Source organism: Aulonocara stuartgranti (genome assembly GCF_965226115.1).
Source record: "Aulonocara stuartgranti genome assembly, chromosome: 8".
In the NCBI taxonomy this organism is placed as follows: Eukaryota; Metazoa; Chordata; class Actinopteri; order Cichliformes; family Cichlidae; genus Aulonocara; species Aulonocara stuartgranti.
The window spans coordinates 10,044,327-10,064,775 of NC_138959.1; the positions used below are offsets into that span (position 1 = coordinate 10,044,327).

General features: G+C 41.3%; 2 protein-coding genes across 2 annotated transcripts; one reads left to right on the forward strand and one right to left on the reverse strand.

Annotated features, from left to right (window-relative positions):
- Positions 1 to 6,261: 6,261 nt before the first annotated feature.
- gch2 (GTP cyclohydrolase 2) lies at positions 6,262 to 10,415 on the reverse strand. The gene is made up of 7 exons (XM_082543387.1): positions 10,325 to 10,415; positions 8,407 to 8,865; positions 7,965 to 8,074; positions 7,730 to 7,785; positions 7,163 to 7,194; positions 6,989 to 7,073; positions 6,262 to 6,803 (listed from the first exon to the last, which is right to left on the reverse strand). Exons 2-7 carry the CDS (start codon positions 8,657 to 8,659, stop codon positions 6,674 to 6,676), a joined length of 666 nt encoding a protein of 221 aa, XP_082399513.1. The 5' UTR covers positions 8,660 to 8,865; positions 10,325 to 10,415; the 3' UTR covers positions 6,262 to 6,673.
- A 32-nt stretch (positions 10,416 to 10,447) lies between these two features.
- On the forward strand, positions 10,448 to 20,033 carry msh2 (mutS homolog 2 (E. coli)). Its single transcript, XM_082543386.1, has 16 exons — positions 10,448 to 10,707; positions 11,839 to 11,987; positions 12,077 to 12,361; positions 12,558 to 12,704; positions 12,924 to 13,073; positions 13,536 to 13,669; positions 14,148 to 14,347; positions 14,634 to 14,743; positions 14,827 to 14,950; positions 15,360 to 15,510; positions 15,620 to 15,717; positions 16,049 to 16,300; positions 16,483 to 16,687; positions 16,781 to 17,028; positions 17,146 to 17,321; positions 19,742 to 20,033. The coding sequence occupies exons 1-16, from the start codon at positions 10,500 to 10,502 to the stop codon at positions 19,916 to 19,918; spliced, it is 2,814 nt and encodes a 937-aa protein (XP_082399512.1). The 5' UTR covers positions 10,448 to 10,499; the 3' UTR covers positions 19,919 to 20,033.
- Positions 20,034 to 20,449: the final 416 nt, after the last annotated feature.

Genomic DNA, 20,449 nt, shown 5'->3' on the forward strand with positions numbered 1-20,449 from the left:
CAAGTTTAGAGTCTATACAATACAATCAAAGCCAAAAAGCCTGCTTTAAACTACATCAGGAACCGGCCTGGGGAATGACAATGATCACAGACAAGCCTATGAGCTATGAGTTTGAGGCAGACCATATAGGTAATGAACTCTCTTCCACAGGTGCTACTGTGTATTTAAGAAAGGGACAAAGCTTCATAACACAGTAATAACTGAAGAGCGTTTATAAGTCCAAATCAGCTGAGTTGCTCACAAATATCTCTCATTCATATATTAATAAGAAAATAGGTTTATACTAGATAAGAATTTATTTAACTTTGGCAACTTATAGCACAACTAAAAATATTTTCAGTGTTTCTAGGCTACTTATTGCCATTACTTTACTTGGGAACATGCAAATAAATATGGTATATGCTGCAAATACTGCATTTAATATACACCAACCTTAAGGCCGCCTATGTTATCCTGGCAATATTCTTTCATGCTAATAAAAAACTTACTTTAACTACTAATGATGACATAGGCCATGATAATTAACACCCATCTATAATAATATTGATAAAAAATACAATAAATGTGCCGACTTTATATTCAGCTTTAGCTTAGCTTTAGCTTAGCAACAGGGTCAAATTCTGACAAGCCACCTATCTAAGGTTAAAAAAACCCCCCCAAAAAACCGATATAAGCCCTGATCAATCCTCTCTACATATTAATGAAGCAGCGAATGTTCTACCTTGTGCATAATTACGCACCCCTTTCCTATTGGTGACGCAGGCACTATCGATCCTGAAGCTGCCTATTTAACATGGGCGAGCAGCTGGAAGCATCGGACACGACCTGGGCTCCTGAAGGCTGCAGTCACCGGTGAGTCTTGCTTACTTCTTCTTATAGACAGATTTCTGGGCACTAAAAACTTTACTTTTCTTTCTCTAGTGTTTAGACCTGTGTTGGTGCAGAAACAGGGTCAAGGCTATTGTTAAGACTAAATAAGCAGTGGCGTGTCCAGCGGGGTGGCCTGGGAGGGCAGACTGGCCACCCCAGGTGCCACCACAAAGGCAAAACAATAAAATTCAATCAAATATCAAATGTACGATTATGTTTTAACGGTGAAGCTCAGATATCCGAGTGTAAGTGAATGCAGCATCGGCTTCTGCGCTATGTGCATCACGTTAGCAAAGGTAGGAGAGCCAAGCATGAAAGTAAGGAAGCGTAGAGCTGCCACCCAGGCAAAAGAAAAATACAAGTGTATCACGTTATAACGTGATACACACAAAGCTGGATTTATTCTGTCGTTACGCTGCACAGCTGCCTCTTCTTCTCTCATTCTCTCCCCCTGCCTCTCCTGTTGCTACTTCAATCATGAAACTGATCAGTGATCAGCTGATCGGCTTTTCTCTCTTGTTTGTTTATCGCCCACTTTGCGCCAGAAAGAGGAAACCAGCAGATGTCGCGCTAAACAACAGCTGCACGTTTAAGCTTGATCAGCTGTTGTTAGAATTTATTTAATATTAATTTCTAGTATCAGCTGATGTTTGCTGGAGCCACAGCTGCAAAAAAGCTGCTGGTCATGATATGGTTTGGTTATCTGGTGAGAGGGAAACATGAAGATGAAACCAGGAGATGTCCTTACTGAATCATCAGAGCTGAACAGGTGATGGAGAAACAGGTTTACCTTTTAGTTCACATGAATGAGTTGAAGGGAAGTTATGAACTGTTTCTGAGAGACAAATAACACCAGGATCCTTTTCTAAGCAGCTGACAGCTGGTAACTGTGCAGGGGCGAGTCTAGCAAAGTGTTGCCAGGGGGGCAGGTAGGGCATTAACAGGGAGAGGGGGGCACAAAGAAATACTTTTCTTTCTTATTCTCATTTAAAATATCTCGCTTTTATTAAATAATTATCTAAATCTTACAACCAAAGTTTTTATCTGACGTAAAATGTATAGAAATCATACATATACCAACAAGACTGTACATCACTGTCACAACAGGGTTTGTTTTCAGTCAAAGTCTTTATGGCTTTAATACCTGGTGGGCCGGTCTCTAGTCAAAATGCCCGATTTTCTGTCCCAGTCCAGTCCTGCAGGTTAATACTGGCAGTGTCACCATGCCAGCTGACTGTATTTCATCATCAGCCAGTGTTGTTCTTTATACATCAATATTACCAAAGTTTACCATAAGGCAGCATATAAAGTATTTACTTGCTTTCAGGTTTTATTCAAATGTTAGTCTTTTCAGTTGTTTCCCCACTTTTTTTCCTGTTTCCAAATCAAACACCAGTTTGTGAGAAGATTATCTTCTTTTTTTAACAGGCACATAAAGTTTTACATTGGCATTGGCTAATTTGTCAATTGTTTGTTACAAATGTTCATATTTTAATATTCAAAAATGTTTTTGCCCAAAACATATGTGCACAACATGTCAGTAAAAATACTATGCAAATATTGATGTCCTTGACTGCTGAATAAACACTGACTGATTGTATCTCTTGTACTTTATCAACGCAGTATCTAAAAACTTTGCACCGTAGTGGTTAAAATCTCATTCTAATAAGAGTTAAAAGTGCATTCGGTTGTTAGGTTTATAGGGTTATTGAATTATGGTTAACGGTTGGTAGAATTTTTTTTAAACATTATCTGCCAATTACATCTGCCACCCTTCTCCAAATCTGTGCCCCTACCTGGCCCCCCCAACAAAAATTTTCTAGACGCGCCACTGTAAATAAGTACTAGCTTCTATTTTGTCCCTGAGATTTATTTCCCCAGCATAAAGTAGTGTTGGTGTTAGCAGTGGTAGCTTAGAGATGGCAAACCTACAATAAAAAGTAACATGGATTAACAACTCTGTGCACTGGGATGGTGTAGATTGTGAGCACAGAATCTCCTCACCAGGTTTCGTTTTGTTTCTGTAGTTTTCTGAGTGAGAGCCTGTGCTAAAGCTAGCTGTGCACCACTTCTTAGTTACCTCTTTTAGTTCTACAGAAATTTTTTTGTTTGTCCCATCTGCTCCAAGTAGCCCCGTTAGAGGTGCGCTTTGCCCCCTGTGGTCCGAGTCTTCCCGGTCAGCCGTTAGACTCTGTTCCTGCTACTCTTAGCGAACCTTTAGCTTCCGCTTGGTTGCTACTGCAAAGACTTACTGCTGATGTAGAAATTTAAATCTTTCATTACTAAATCACTTGACTTAGTTTTACTTCTAACTATGAAAGAATGTGAGGAGAATCCAGCTAAGGTGACACAGTGACCATTACAGATGTGTCTGAAGCCACAAGGCCCGCCCATAATGCCTAGGCTGCCGCCAATGCTGAAAATTCCCACCACAGTACCCAAATGTGCAATGAGAACAGAGACAGGGACAGTGCAGGGAAGTGCTCACATGCATTTAGCGTGTGAACGATAAATTAATTTTTTTATAATCTGACATTCTTAGCTCTCTCCCTAAACAAAAACAGTGAGTGCAACGTTAAAACTCAGTCCTATAAGTTATTATTTTATCCACAGTAACTTTAAGAATATTTGAGTATACATCTGTTAGCTGGTGCAACTCCTTCTGATTCACAGGTTTCTTATATGACTTATAAAACTGTCTTCCAAAAGTTTTAGCCATTTAGTAGGAGTTTCTCTATCTGTACTACACTGCTATTTTCTTTTAGGTCTTTTAGTTTTCCTTACAATCCACAAGCCTGTTGCATAGCTTGTAGCTTTTTGGGTGAATATGACTGTATATAAAAATATCTGCAGGAAAACTAGACCCTTGAAAATAATTAAAATAACTGAAACAGTTTTGTGAACTTGGAAAAATTAAATATAGTAAAAAAAAAAATGTAGAGGAAGTTTTAGTATTTGTTAGTTTGGTAAAATTTTACCACAATTTCCCTGATGAAGTTTTGAGGGATATGTTTATTGACAATCTGGATATCTACAAGACTGTGAGACAACTGCTTTAAAAAAAGGCGTGTTTTTATTTTTATCTTTTTTAAAAAGCAATATTTTAATAAATTCTATTTCTGACATGCACCCTCCAAACTAAAAGTTAACATTTTCAAACAATAAAAACTAAATTGAAACAAAAAACCTGCTCTGCACTTAAAAAAAGCAAGACTAAATCAAAATAAAGTTATTAGTCCAATCAGTGTCAAACAATGGTCTGAGTTTTACATGAGTTCACAGTTGTGTGCACAGAGAAAAGGGCTCAACAGAGAGCTTTAGAGGACTTGAGTACTTAGAGTGAGAGTGGAGGATGTGTGCTTGCCTGGCCTGACAGGCTGTTGTTAGGCAGTTGTTAACAAAATCTAATATCCAGTGACATATGTAGTTTGACCACCACCTTATTTGGAATGATAGCGTTGTTGCTGAGCTGTAGTCAACAAAGAGCAGAGAGATATAACTCATTTGGCTTCATTTTTCCCATTTGTCTAGTGTGTTGGGTGTTTGCTTCTGAAGATTCTTGAAAGGTCTTGTGAATTGTGGGTCTTATTTCATATCATATCTTATTTGTTCCACAGTATGAACGCTCTACATACTTACAATCTTATATAATGTAAATAGAATAGTTCAAACACACAACAGTAGTTGCCCTTGAGGTTTTATTTATTTTCAACATGAACAAAATTGGACTGAAAACTTTCAGAATGCTGCTTTTGACTTGTCACAGTGGCCACTGATCAAACAAACATCTACTCAGTACTTCTATCAGCTCTACTCATTTGAATCATTTTACAGCCATAACCGTTGAATATGCATCCTAAAATACCACATAATGCATAAAAGACATTATAAATTAGGGCTGAACGATATATCGCATTTGCGATAATATCGCGACATGATCAAGTGCAATTTTCTAACTGCAAAGGCTGCGATTATACTCTGGACATGTCCAAATTCATGGGCTGCATCCTCCTGAGGCTGCATTTGTAGACCGATTACGTCACAGCGACGCGCCGAAGGCTGTCCAAATTACTACCATATCCCAGAATTCATAGCGCGGCCCAGCCAAACTCCAGTTTCCAACAATGGCGGCCGCTACTAAGTTTTAAAATTACTCATACTAATCTTTCTGGGTCACAAAATAAACTTTTAACATATTTTCAGGCGAGAAAGTAGTTGTGTAAACATCAAATATCTGCTCGGTTTATCAAGATATCCCATATTTGCAAAAGTGCTTCGACGTTTTCAGGGGCGTCTGCTACCCACCAGCTCGACAGCTAGCCGGGAGCTCGAGGGTTACTGATGCGGCCGAGAACGGCACAACTCCCGGCACATCATTTTCAGATCACCGCGGAGTTTCGCTGCTCGGGTTAAACGTAATATATAAGTCACTTAGACAACCTAAAAATGTTATTGTTGGGCTTTTTTCAGTGTTTTGTTTGTTCGTGAGTAAATCGGTTTGGCTGAGATTAAAGTTATTAGATTAGATAAAATAAAACTTTATTAATCCCCCGGGTGGGTTCCTCCTTGGTTTTCACACAGCTGACTAAACGTCAAACAGAAAACTTATTAAACAGAAGTATGAGACAGTCGAGAATTTACACCAGTGTCTGGTTATATTTTAGATAGCAAGAAGCAGACGGCCGAGTTTATTAAACTCCACCGAGACAGCGGTGACGCTAATCAGAACTAGCCTTCTGATTAGCTAATCAGAAGGCTAGACCGTCCAATTTCACGCCTTTAAACTTTAAAGGCGTGTTTGTGTGTGTGTTTATACAATTGCTATTATGTTTGCACTTTATGTGTAATGTTACTGACTGCAGAGATCAGTAAGATGTGTGTATTTTTTATTTATTAGTTTTATTTATTTAATATTATTTTTTAATTGAATGACTGTCTAGTAGTTCACAGATGTCGAAAAACTGAGTGTGGTAAAGCCACTGATTTTGTTTATGTATATTTCTGCAATCTGCACATTGTACTGACTTTCATTTTAATGTTTACACCAGGGTTCCTTGTCAGCACTTTATGCTCAGATGTTTGTAAGCTAAAAATAAACTATTGTGTATGTTCAAATATACTGTTGTGATTGAAGAAGTTAAATAAAAATGTCAGTCATCAATTCATGCATCACCTCATGTCATCATAACAGAGGTCTGTCTTCCAGGAAAGAACAGTTTAAAATTAATGTAATATAGTATTGGCCATACTATATGATGTATTGCTTGTCTTTGTTTAATAATACAGAAGACAAAGACCTTAAAAAATAATCGCATATCGCATCGCAATCACAATATTGGGGCAAAAAATCGCAATTAGATTATTTTCCATAATCGTTCAGCCCTATTATAAATGTATTTATAAAGGACACAAGTTTTGTTAAATTAGCAAAACCAGTGAATAACAAATGCAATAACTTTGCAAGAGCACCTGTGAATGTCCCATCAGAAAAACAATTTAAATCGTAAGTACAATATTGCACTGAAGTTGTATACTTGGCAATAATAATATACTATACTGCCAATGAAGACTGTACAATATCTTCTAAAGGCACCATCAAAATAAGTATGTTGTGTTCACAGTGATTCCAACAATAGATGATCAGCAGTAAGACTGAAATCTTCACGGTTTCAGTGTATTGAGGTTAGATCGATAGGTGAAGGTCTTGGATCTGCAGCAGTCAGGTGCAGATCCCCTGGAACTCTAGAGCTTTCCACGTGCAACTGTAGACAGTGGCTCAGGAGTGGATGGCACGTAATGTCTGTTAAGTGCGCCTTGAAAGATACAGGAACTCCTCACGGGTTTTGGGGTCCTCGAGGTAGACTCCCAGCATGGCGCTTGTCACTGTGCGGCTGTTCATCTTCTGGACACCACGCATCACCATACACATGTGCCTGCAAAACACAAGTGCGCTTATCAAACCTCTGCAGCTCCTGAGCTTACTGGCTGCTAAGCTCTGCTTAAGGCCAGTATTTTGTGTCATATAATGCTATATGAGCATCTGTGCAATATAACAGCAGCTTTAAGCTGTACAGATAATAATGTTGAAGGTAGGTAGTGTGTGTATGTTTGTACTTACGCCGCTTCAATAACCACAGCTACACCTTTTGGCTGCAGAGCCTCAGATATCCCAACGGCGATCTGCTTAGTCAGTCGCTCTTGAACTGAAACCAAAACAAAACAAAGAAATTCAGCTTATACGGTACACTAGACGATGCCAGTTGTCTAGTGCACACATTTGCCGGTTGCTTACCTTGAAGCCTACGGCTGAAGATCTCCACAATCCTGCAGAAATCAGAACACAAGCAAAGCCAAGGAGATTCATTAATAATGATTCAGTTTTTAATAAACACAGTCTGGCATCAGTCCCTGACTACCGGCCTCTTCTCCAGCCAGCAGACTGTATAACTTGTCATTTGTGAATCAGTCACATTCTGTGAATTTGTCATTCACAGTTCAACGTTAGTGAGACTGTCTCAAGTTCATCTGCAGCTACTGTAACTCTGCATCACTATATTCAGATTTAAAGAGATATTTTAGGACAGGAGGAGAAGGAGACAGGCAGAGAGGCTGTGATAATAGTCTGGGATTCCCACAGGTCCAAAAGGATTTTCTCATGGCTCGAGAGCGAGCAGAGTTTAGACTTGTGTCTGATGAGAGGCCTAGATGATAGCCAGTGTGTTTAGGCTCTAAGCCTCCAGGTCAATGCACTGGAATAACAGAAGAACACAGTCAGCTGACACTAACACGAGAAACATACAGACACAGTGGCAGCTGGAGGGTACAGTGCATGTGTGTGTGTGGGTGCGTACTCTGTTACCTTGCCAGCTTGCTCAGTCCCACCACTTTTTTGTTGGGAATATACCCGATGTGAACCTGGAGAGGGACAACAGCCAGTGAGAGCACATAATCAGAGAAATACAGGAGGTCAATATTAGCGGTTGAATGCTGAAATTAATTCACTGAACAATGCTTAATGAGTAAGAAAGCTTTTTTTCTTGTCTCACTCTTTCTTTTTTTTAAATGTAACATTTCTTTCAATCACATAGACCTACCTTGCCAAAAAAGGGCACCATGTGGTGTTCACATAGTGAAAACATGTCTATGTCTTTCACAATCACCATCTCATCGTGGTCTTCATCAAATATGGCATTGTTTAAGATGTCTGGTGATACAAAAGCAAACATATGCATTTCTTTACATTACATTTACATTTACATTTCTTTACATATGCATTATCTTTACTTCAGTTAAGGAAACATTCATCTGAAATCTTTTCAACATCCTGGAATCATAATAATAATGCTTAATACTAATAATACTTGATCTACCCGTTATTTTGTGCCTTGATCTTTTAGTTTTAACGTCTGTGAAGATTTAAAATATCATGATTTGACCAACCAAACGTTCATAAGTAAAAAGATGCTGAATACTGAGGTAAGTCATTTTGCTAACTCACTCTCTCATCCTCTCTCAACTTGTTCCCAGGTGACTCACCATCGATGGTCTCATGGTAGCCCTTGGTGAGGAACTGGATGGCTTTGGCTGCGCGCAACGGGGTGCGCAACAGTCCCTCCCGGTCGGTGTCCTCCCCGAGATGCCTGAGGATGTCGGTGTAGGCGGTCTCCAGCGCCGGTAACCGAGACGCGTCCTCCAACTCTTTGCGGGATGTCTCGTGGTGGTTGTTGACGGTTGACATCTTGTTGTCTGTGTGGAACTCCTCCACGATGTCGCCGACTTTTGTGCTCATGGTTAAGGCGCGCTTGGACTCTGCTTAGGACCGAGAAATAAACAAGGATGAAGTTCCGTTGCCCTGCGGGTCTGGCTGGCCTATTCGGTAGTTATCCTGTTTATGGGGCCTGCCTGGGATGCGCATCAGGCTCCTATTGGTCGGAGTCGTGCGTACGTCAAAAAAGGAAGCATCGTCAGAGGGGTTAAACAGACCAACCCCGCCCCCTGCAAAGAAGAAAAAAAAGGGGAAAGAAACCTTATCTTATGTCACTTGAGACCTTGTTAACCTCGTTTTAAATCATCTGAGTTGATTTGTTCCAGTTATGTTGCTCTGATACAAAAAATCTTAGTAAGCTCGTGAGGCTCATGACTTCACATGCTTTTTTTTTTAAGTTTATGGAAATCAAATTGTTGTGTAATCACGAACTGTCTTGATAAGCCACAATCAAAAGCACAATATGTTTTTTTCTGCTGGGAATACACAGCCCAAAATGTCAGAGGGCTTCAAAGGTACATATCTGCATTAAAGATACTTACAACCAGTCTGTTTAACTCTATGTCTTAATTATGAAAAATGTGGATGGTTTGACATTAATTTTGTAATATTATTTTCATGAATAAAATGATTTAATACAAACAAGCCTTGTGGGATCTGATATCTGATAAGTAATAAATGTTGTTTGCATGGTGATATAGTATTTTAATCATAATAAGAATAATAATAACTTTATTTATAAAGCGCTTTCAACCAAAGTGCTGTACAGCTATTTGAACTAAAAAAAAAGAATAAATAAAAGCGATAAATAAAAACAGTAAGAATTTAAAAACTAAAAGGCATAAAATTAAGACATGTAAGATAATCATCAGATAACAGTTATTACATTTATTTACTTTTTCTTGCTGTAGGTCAGCTGAAAGAAGCATCAGATACTCTAAATCAATAGGACAAACTACGATAAGTTTAAATGAAAGGATTGCTTCATATTCTTGGAAGAAATCCTTTGCATTAAATGACTGCCTGAAGTATAGAACCCATGGATGTGGTCATGAAGCGGTTTCTCCCCTGAGAAGCTCAGCTAAGCCTTCACTGCAGCCACTTTTGGCTGCTTCTTATTTGTGGGTCCCTCTGAAATTTGTTTCCAGTAACTGAAAAGCATCTACTGATCTATTAACTTCATGTTGAGTTTGTTTGATGAAATTCTGGCAACTCTGATCCATAAGAGGTTAATTATAATTATATGAGTATATATATTATGTTAATTGGTGTTTCTAAATTGCACATAGGTGTGCATGTGTTAGCCCAGTGATAGATTGGCGACCTGTCCAGGGTGTGCCTTTCCTCTTGCTCTATGCTAGCTGGGTTAGGCCCAGCACCACCCAGGCGACCCTGATAAGGATAAGCGGAAGAGAATGGATGGATGGATGGAAGTCGAAAATTTGGGTTATCATTTCAAAATTTCGACGTAATAACTTTTAGTTTTAATACATTTAAACGATTTCATTAGTTTTGAGTTATTTACTGAGAAATGTGAGTTAGAAAGTCGATATTATTTATGTTCCGGTGATTACTGAAGTTTTAAGTCAGGTTCGAAAATGTTTACATAACATTAGTGTTCCGAGCTACTGAAGACGTAAAAGAAGAAACGAGCGGCGTTCTTGTCATTTACATGTTTCAGCGACTTACTCGAGAGTTTAAGATCATTCAAACATCTGTTTATACGTGGTTTAGCTTTGAAATGTCTGCATTTGTGAATAAAAATGTTCCCAGTAAGCGGCCCCGGTTGCGTTCTTGTTTCTATGGGAACATCTCGTCAACGCAACTTCCTGTTTGGTTCTGCTCGGTGGCGGGAGATTCCAGGATGGCGGTGCAGCCGAAACAGAACCTGTCCATGGACAGCGCAGCCGAGCACGGCTTTCTTAACTTCATTTTCTCCATGCCGGAGAAGCCGGACACCACATTCCGGATATTTGACCGTAACGAATATTATACGGTTCACGGGAAGGACGCCATATTCGCGGCGAAGGAGGTTTTCAAAACGAACGGGGTCATCAAATATTTGGGTTCAGGTACTAGCTTAGCTGTGCACTAAGCTAACTTCAGTTGGCGCTTTTAAACAAGTAAGGGGACGAGGGGTGCCTCGGTGCCTTTACTATTAAGCTAACCTAGTTGGTGTGACCGTGTAGCCAGAGAAAGGGTTTCACAGGTTGTAGCTAAGGTGGCTGCTATTAGCTGCAGCCCTAGCAGGTCCTGTACGTTCAGAAGCATTGCCATGGCTAATTAAATGTTGGACAGAGTGTTTTTGTGGGAAATGATGAGGGGTCCTCTTACAGTTAAGTGTTTTCATTTATTGTCTCTGGGACATTTCATTTGTTTAAATGGCGATATATCATTGAGCTACAAATTTCCTGTGAGGTCACTGACAGAAAAACATGGAGAACAAAAACTGCTTCACCCAGATATTAGATGTTTTAGTCTTTATAGCTAGCTGCAGCTCCTTTCTTCTGTGGTAGTTTTCAGCATACAACACAAAAACCTGCATGACTTGTACCTTTGTGCTGACTCTAAATTTTACACTAGGACAAATGATGGAGTTTAAATACCTTGAGTCAACCATGGAGAGCACTGGATAGTGCACAACAGAAGTGAAGAAGAGAGTACCAAGAGGGTAGTGCAGGTGGAGATGGTTTTCGGGGGTGATTTTTGACAGGAGGGTAGCAGCAAGAGTGAAAGGGAAGGTGAAACCTGTTTTGATGTATGGTTTAGAGACAGTGGCATTGAGAAAAAGACAAGAGGGAGAACTGATGATGTTAAGATTTTAATTAATTGGGAGGATGGACAGGATTAGAAACGGTTATATTAGAGGGACAGCTCAGGTTGCGCATTTTGGATACAAAGTTGGAGGGGCAAGGATTTGGACATGTACAGAGGAGGGATAGTGGATGTATTAGACAGAAGATCCTTAATTAGAACTGCCAGGCAGAAGGGAAAGAGGAAGCCCACACAGGAGGTTTTTGGACATACTGAAGGAGGACATACAAAGCAGGATGCTGGGGACAGGCTGAGATGGAGGCAGATGATCTGCTAAATAAAAAATGCCACCTGGTCACATGAGATACTTGTGTACTGAAACCACCAGCACTCTGTGCCATGAGAAGGACGCATTACAAAGATTTTGACATGTTTTTGTTGGTCAACAGGGAGTCGAAAGCTGGAGAGTGTGGTTCTGAGCAAGCTGAACTTTGAGGCCTTTGTGAAAGATTTGCTGTTGGTGAGGCAGTACAGAGTGGAGGTGTACAGGAACCACAGCAAGAGCAGCAAGGAGCACGACTGGAAGATTGAGTACAAGGTACTGTGCTGGCTATTGAGACATATCAGGGTGGTTTCTGCTTGTTTAAAAAAACAACTCTGGATCTTACCTCCTGTGTCCAAATGCAGGCCTCTCCAGGAAACTTGACTCAGCTTGAGGAGATCCTTTTTGGTGGGGAAAGCGGCTCAGAGGGCTGTGCAGGTGTCGTAGCTGTGCGGCTTGCAACTGGAGCTGATGGGCAGCGTGTTGTTGGGGTCGGGTATGTGGATGCAGCCCAGTGGACGATGGGAGTGTGCGAGTTTCCAGACAATGAGATATTCTCCAACTTGGAATCCCTGCTTGTCCAAATCAGTCCCAAAGAGTGTCTCCTAGCCCAGGGGGAAGCTAACACTGATGGGAGTAAACTGCGTGAGGTATGTGGGCACGGTAATTACTAAACTTATGTTAAAAAAATCAGTATGAACATCAGTCTTGCAAAATGGGAAGTCTTTAAACGAGTGTTCTTTTCTTTAAACCAGGCCTGACTTAAAAAAAATTAATATTAATACTCTGGCTGCATAAGCAGAGATTGTGATGCGAGTATATTGTTGTTTTTGTATGTCTGTGTAGGTGGTGCAGCGTGGCGGCATGCTAGTCTCTGATAGGAAGAGAGCTGAGTTCAACAGCAAGGACATGGTCCAGGATCTCAACAGGCTGCTGAGAGCAAAGAGAGGGGAGACTGTGGCGAGCAACACCTTACCTGAGCTGGACAAACAGGTGAACGACAGGAAAAAACAAACATTTTGACAAAAGGTGGTGGTTTGAAAAAACTTTTCTTTATTTTACAACAACATTTAGAACTAAGCATTATTGATAAAATCCCAGTCATAACAGCTCCTGCCGACTAAATGACACTCAGGCTGAAGACCGTGCATATGAACAGGTCACTATGTGGGAAGTTTGACCATAGGGTCCCTTGTGTGGTGTCATTCTCAGGTGGCAATGTCATGTTTGGCTGCAGTGGTGCGTTTCCTTGAACTGCTCTCTGATGAGTCCAACTTCAACTCCTTCAACCTGACCACTCTGGACCTGGGTCAGTACATGAGGCTGGACAACGCTGCCGTCAGGGCTCTTAATCTCTTCCAGGTAAGTGACCGGTGTCAACGCCTCAAAGTTTTCACCTTGATAAAATCACCAGAATAACAGAAGTGTTCTTTTCTTGGCTTGTCTTGGCTTATTAATGCAGTTATAATGATGCAGATTATATGGCAGCAATAAAATAATTTCTGTATCTCCACAGGCTCTTTGTGGTTGCAGGCTCTGTAGGAACTGGTTGTTGTTGTGCTAGAAAAACAAAAAGATGTGATTTAGAGAATTCAAAAACACAAATTTGGAAATGACCAGCAAGAAATTTAGAAAACCAGCAACCCGTTCAAGTTCTAGTAGCTGTGACATATTGATTTTATTGACTGAGCCTGTTTTTTTTTTTTCTTTTTTCTGTTATGTAGCAAATACGTACGACTGTGATAAAAATATTCCCAATTTGTCCGTGCATCACTGTAATTCATCTGTTAAATTCACGACTAACATGCAAATTGTATACTTCAGGGTTCACCTGACGACACCACCGGAGCTCACTCGTTGGCCGGTTTGTTGAATAAGTGCCGTACGCCGCAGGGTCAGCGGTTGGTCAACCAGTGGATCAAACAGCCCCTCATGGACAAAACTAAAATAGAGGAGAGGTAATACAGTGATGAGGGATGGAGGGTTTCTGTACCTTTAACAAATCCAACTTAGCAATATGCCAGGTCTGTAGGCGATAAGACCTCCTAGTCAAACATCTTTAGCTTAACAAACATTATACATTTCAAGGAGGCATTTAAGGGAATAGAAGTATGGTATTATGAATCAGCCCTCATGTTTTTATAATTTGACAGGAAAAGTCGAAATAGATGCAGAAATTTACCGATATGTCCGCATACATGGAAATTCTGAACTGAACTTTTTTAGACAAGTTTTCTTGTGATTTCTTTGAGTAGTCTTCAGGAGTATTTCTCCAGGCTTCCTCGAGGACATTCAGAGGTCTTCTTTGGATGTTGGCTGCCTTTTGTTTAGTTCTCAGTCAAAGATGATTTCGTACTGCTTCGATAACGCTGAGGTCCGGGCTCTGGGGGAGGCCATTCTACAGGACTTACAATTACTGAGGATATTTTTGTGCAGGCTTGACCTGGTGGAAAGCTTTGTGTGTGACTCTGTGCTGAGGCAGACCTGTCAGGACGATTTGCTGAGGCGGTTTCCCGATCTTCATCGACTGGCCAAGAAGTTTCACCGTCACACGGCAACGCTGCAGGACTGTTATCGTGTCTACCAGGCTGTGAGCCAAATACCGACTCTTATCACTGCTCTGGAGGGATACACGGGTAAGCTGCAGCTTATACACTGTTTACCTCACTCTACAATCTGTTTTGCAGGCTGCAGGGATGCTGTCTTGTTTGCTTCATACAGCTGATTTGACAGTTTCTTAATTGTTGTTATTTGGAGTCCAAAGATTGTTGTTGCTTCATCGTGCTGACTGTGTGTAAACAAAGGATGCTGTTTTTCATGGAACTATTTATGTATTGAATCAGATGAATTCAAAACTGAGATCTGGTCTGCTTCAAATCACTTTTAACTAAAATTTAGGCTAATACTTTGTTTGTGTTGCAGGTAGCAACAAGGTTCTGCTAAATGCAGTATTCCTCTCGCCTCTCAGAGACCTGCAGACTGACTGCACCAAGTACCAAGAGATGATTGAAACCACACTGGACATGAACCAGGTCTTTTCATTTGCTTCAAAGTATTTTGCCCTCCGTTTGCACACAGCCTGTTGTGCATTTGACTTATTTCTTGTTTCGTGTAGATCGACCACCACGAGTACCTGGTGAAGGCATCATTTGATCCGGTGCTGAGTGAGCTGAGAGAAAAGATGGATGTGCTGGAAAAACGCATGCAGACAGTGCTGAATAGTGCAGCCAGAGAACTAGGTAATTACAGTATATACATAATATAAAACAATAACCTTATTAAGAATCTGTTCTTAGAGGAATAACTTGTAAAGTACGACATGAATATAGTGATAAATAACCTAATACTAATTCTTTTCTTTTAATTGAAATTTAAACGTGTGTGTGTGTGTGTGTGTGTGTGTGTGTGTGTGTGTGTGTGTGTGTGTCTACAAGAAAACAAAAACAGGTAGTTTCCTAAATAGGTTCTCTGGATATTTATGTTAATGAGGTGTTGAACAGGTGTACCTAATATAGTGGCTAATGACTCTGTGTCCTAACTAACCTGGTGCCGCAGCAATCCTTGTGCAAGGCAGGTGACGGCCGTCTAAAGGAAGGTTTCCACTTTGGCTTTTATGCTTAAACAGATTGGCGTAACTTTGTGTTTCAGGTCTGGAGGCGGGTAAAACCGTGAAGCTGGAGTCAAACGCCGTGCTGGGATTTTACCTGAGAGTCACATGCAAGGAGGAAAAGAGTCTGAGGAACAACAAGAAATTCACCACGCTGGATGTGCAGAAGAACGGTGTGCGCTTTACCAACAGGTGTGCCTCACCGCGCCTCTAATGTCAGCATCACAAAACGCTGCTCGTTTTTTTGCGGGGGTTTTTTTTTGCCATCTGATGATTCACGCCGATGTATGTTCGCTTGCAGTAAGCTGAGCTCTCTGAACGAGGAGTACACCAAAAGCAGGGAGGAGTATGAGGAAGCCCAGAACGCCATCGTTAAAGAGATCATCAACATTGCCTCAGGTGAGGAATCTCATCACATGCTCCTCACTGTCTTCTCAGCAAGGCATCGATTTGAACAGCATAGGAAACGATTGTATCCGGGTTGCGTGAAAACTGGAAATGTCATAATTGCATGAAAGTTGCTTTGTGAGACCGTTTAATTGATTTCGTTCACATTTTCTGTAAAGGTCAGTAAAATTTACAGCACTTGGAATTTTTGCATAGACGTCAAAGAACTGGTGATGTTGCGGTCTTTCTTTTATCAAATACAAAATCGTTTTGGAGCCTGCACATGATGCGGTCTTCCGCCTGCGATGGTTCATTTAAGGCTCTAAATGTTTTAAACCGTCAGGTTACGTGGATCCCCTCCAGACGCTCAGCGACGTGATAGCGCAGCTGGACGCCGTGGCGAGTTTTGCCGTCACATCGGTGTCTGCTCCTGTGCCGTTCGTTCGGCCTCAATTCCAGCTCTTAGACCATGGCTGCAGGCGCGTGGAGCTGCTGCAGGCTAGACATCCCTGCATGGAGATGGATGCAGACACTGCATTCATACCTAATGACATCAGCTTTGTCCAGGAAGACAAGAGCTTCTATATCATAACAGGTGAAAAATAAGCACAGATTAAGTCAAGGGTGGATTTAAAGGCAAATTCTCCCATGTGGGCTGTCTGGCTGTCATTGATGAGGCCCATCACTGTAAAAATCAGCCCTATGTTGTAATAAGCGCAGCTTTTATTAAGTCTTGGAAGTACCTCGAAAATCATTATGCTTTCCAAACCTTTGCAGGACCAAATATGGGTGGCAAGTCCACCTTTATCCGGCAGGTGGGTGTGATCGCATTGATGGCTCAGATTGGTTGCTTTGTGCCATGCGAGAAGGCGGAGCTTAGCGTGATGGACAGCATCCTGGCAAGGGTGGGTGCAGGAGACAGCCAGGTGAAAGGAGTCTCCAGCTTTATGTCCGAGATGCTAGAGACAGCCGCCATTCTGCGGTAAGAACAGACGAGCTTTATTAATAGTTATACAAATAACCGATGAGCAGATACGGGAAGGTTTTCTCATCGTCTGTGTTGTTGTTGTTACAGTTCGGCCACAGAGAAGTCGCTCATCATAATCGACGAGCTCGGCAGAGGCACGTCCACCTACGACGGCTTCGGTCTGGCCTGGGCCATCAGCGAGCACATCGCCTCCAAAATCGGCTGCTTCTGCCTGTTCGCCACCCACTTCCACGAGCTGACGGCGCTGGCAGCTCAGCAGCCCACGGTCCACAACCTGCACGTCACAGCCCTGACGTCGCACAACACACTCACAATGCTGTACAGAGTCAAGCCAGGTCAGCACGTGGTTTCGCTCGGGGTTAACGCAGCTTTGTGCTTTTAAAAATGTTAATCTCAACAAACGATTATAATCAGCCCAGAGCGCCTTTAGAGTGATCCGTCTCTGTCTTCAGGCGTGTGTGACCAGAGTTTTGGAATCCACGTGGCCGAGTTGGCTTGCTTCCCGCCGTCAGTGCTGGCCGCTGCGAAGGAGAAGGCGGAGGAGCTGGAGGAATTCCAAGAACCTGCAGGAGATGAGTCGGAACAGGAGGAGGAGCCCAAGGCTAAGAGGCGAAAGACAGACAAGCAGGTAAGGCTCAGATTTCCACTATTATACCAACACCATAATCTAGACACAGCGGTGTCCATAGTGACATTTATTTATCATTTAATAAACACTACATTGTTGGTACAAGAGGCATAAATGTGCGTTTGTGCTGCAAACGGAGACTACTAGTCTTGCTAATAATAGCAGATTTTTATTAAAAGAAGTGTAGAGACCAAAAGTCAGGGCAGGGGGCAAAAATAAGAATACACTTGAAGCTGTCAAAGGAATGGGAGCCTGTTAGAGGGCTAATACAGAGAGTCAGACAACCATTCGCACTCACACCACTAACTGCATGTCTTTGGACTGTGGGAGGAAGCCGGAGACCCCAGAGAGAACCCCTGAGGACAAGGGGAGAACATGTAAACTCCACAATGAAAGGCCCTGGCCAGATGGTGGAGTTGAACCCATGACCTTCTTGCTGTGAGACTAATCATCGTACCACCATTTTGCCTCATTTCTGTTGAGCTTATTCTCTGGATGCATTAAAGAAGTCTTGACCTGGATATCTACTGGCTCTGAAAGTCTGAAATACTGGCCTTCGCCCTTGAGGACAAGTCATCAGACTTCAGCCTATTGATTCCTACATAGATTAACATTATCTTTTGCACTAGTTTGCCTGACTGCAAGAAAAATGATTGCTCAGTGGCACTGAAACAATGGTAATTTCTGACAATTTAGTTACTCACAAGACTTCATGTGCAGTTCCGTTTAATCTCAGCCGTTTCACTGCAGAGCCAGATGTGATAAGAAATTTTCCTAAGCAAGATCGAGTAGCACAAACTTGAATTCCCCCGTAACAGGGGAAATATTAGTCGGATTTTAGAGTGGCAGAAGCTCGGGATCTTTTAAAAAGCTGAAGACGAAAACAGGATGGTGTCCACAGCAGGATAATGAACAACACAAGTCAAGATCCACATCAGACTTCCTCAGAAGGTGCAAGCTTAGGTGCTCAGTCCTTGCGCTGGCAAAGGTCGGCAGCCTTAACCCTTTAGAGCCGATCGGAGCGGGAACGCTCTGTTATGCGTAACTATTTTTAAATCCCGGTAGCACTGCAACCACGTAAGCTAGCGCAAAAAATTTTTTTGCATATGAAACCGGAGGAGTTGTACTTACATATTGTGCCATCAGCTTGTCCTAGGTCACGGTTTCCTTCCACATAAAGCTTTGCAAAAACTGCATAAAAAGCGCTTGCAGGAACAAAAACATAATATTCCAGAAACACGCTTTGCCGGTCCGATCAGCTGTTCAAAACACTTCCTACGTTGGAATAGACATCAGCGCGAACTTTTGCATTTCCGCCATTACCTGGCCGAAACCGGAAGTGACGTCATTTTCGCGGAAATGTAGTCTTTTTTGCGATCAGGGCCTCAGGGCCTATACTGCTCTTTTTAAAAGTTATTTTTGACTTTATGACTTTCTGTGTCGTTTCTGGGATGCTTAGGACTCATATTGCACTGCTGGAAATAGTTTATTTTGATGCATATGCTGCTTTTTTGCAAATTTGCAGTATAATATTTATTTTCGTTTTTCCTGCAGTGTATAAAAATTGGTGTATTTCAAAAATAAAACTATGAAGACACTCAAAATAAATTTCCTGTGGTGGGAAACTATTTTGTGCAACTTTTTTGTATTTACAGTTTTGAGGGATAAGCCTCTTAAATTTCTCTAACTACAAATATATGTTAAAAAATCAAAAACGATTTTCAATTTTTTTGTAGTTTATTGCACTTTTTTGCAATTTATGTAATTACTATGCACTTAATGAATACATATTATTAAAATCTGGGCTATAATGGTTGTATTGATGTATAGCAACTTGAAATGCTCCCAAAAATGGCTCCACAGCATGTAAAAATATAATATAAGCTCTGGCGGACTTGGTTCTATGGTAGGTCTTAAAGGGTTAACCCAACAATATTCCCACGTGTGGGATTAATAAAGGTTATCTTATCATAGTAAATAAAACCTCTATTGAAAATCTGCAGTTAGACATAAAAGTAAACTTGAGGCAAGAATCTCAGAACTAGAAATCCCTTTCTAGGAAAGTCATCACCTCAAAAGATTCCTGGCTGCTACAAACAGCTCTGATTGTTCCCAGTGTTACTAATTACTGCCAGTGAAGGATAACAGAACTGTCGCTTTGAGCCCTTTTCCTCCTTTGATATTTTCACACTGTAAAAAGATGGGTATTTTATTCTCCACGGTGAGGGAATGTCACAAGCACAAGGGGGAAAAAATACACTTGTTGCTGTGTTCTTACAGATAGAGGCAGCCAATCAGAAGAAAGTTGACTTAAAGGCAGCAAAAGCGCCTCGTTTCAGAGAGTAGAGCTGAGGTCCATTCAGAAACCAGAAGAGAGAGTTTGAATTTCTTGTAACACCCATGCCCTGCTTATTTTTCAGGTGGGGGAAAACCTGATCCACTACTTTCTGCAGAAGGTGAAGTCACTTCCACTTGCCACCATGACTGAGGAGGAAGTGAAGGCAAAGCTCAGGAAAATGAAGCAGAAGCTGGTTGCCAAAAATAACACGTACATCAGCGAGGTCCTTGCACGCTGCGTTCCTGTTAAAACTGCTTGATTTTTAAACCCCTACCCGCTGTCTGCTCTGCAAAGTTAAAGTTCATCACTGTAGCGGAGAACACTAGAGTGCTTATACTGTAGTTTTCCAATAAAGGATTTATTGCCACTCTGCAGACACGTTTGTTTGTCTTTTTTGTCCCAGTTATTTCGTGAGATTGCTCTGTCGCTTAACCTCCTAGGACCTGGCGTCCACATATGTGGACATCACATTTTGGGTTATTTAGACCAGGGGTGTCAAACTCAAATACACAGTGGGCCAAAATTCAAAACTGTAACAAAGTCGCGGGCTAACATTAATATTTATTGAAATATATTTATTCCTCCAGATATAAGAATGAATCTTTTCTTATGGACTCAAACACATTTTGCTGAAAAACTGAATATGAAACACGCAAAGCTTAATACCAAACAATATATATATTAGCTGTATAATACCAGTAGGCCAGCTCTAATAATAATTTGGTATGGCTTCGCAGGCCAAATGTAATTAGGCTGCGGGCCAAATTTGGCCCGCGGGCCAGAGTTTGAC

Coding starts and splice junctions, on each gene's coding strand:
- gch2 (XM_082543387.1), bottom strand. CDS start 8,659: ATGAGCACAAAAGTCGGCGACATCGTGGAGGAGTTCCACACAGACAAC. Junction 7,786..7,964: donor TGGTGCCCTTTTTTGGCAAG/GTAGGTCTATGT, acceptor GTCCCTCTCCAG/GTTCACATCGGGTATATTCC. Junction 7,195..7,729: donor GGACTGAGCAAGCTGGCAAG/GTAACAGAGTAC, acceptor TGATTTCTGCAG/GATTGTGGAGATCTTCAGCC.
- msh2 (XM_082543386.1), top strand. CDS start 10,500: ATGGCGGTGCAGCCGAAACAGAACCTGTCCATGGACAGCGCAGCCGAG. Junction 16,688..16,780: donor GAGACAGCCGCCATTCTGCG/GTAAGAACAGAC, acceptor TTGTTGTTACAG/TTCGGCCACAGAGAAGTCGC. Junction 17,029..17,145: donor GCTGTACAGAGTCAAGCCAG/GTCAGCACGTGG, acceptor CTCTGTCTTCAG/GCGTGTGTGACCAGAGTTTT.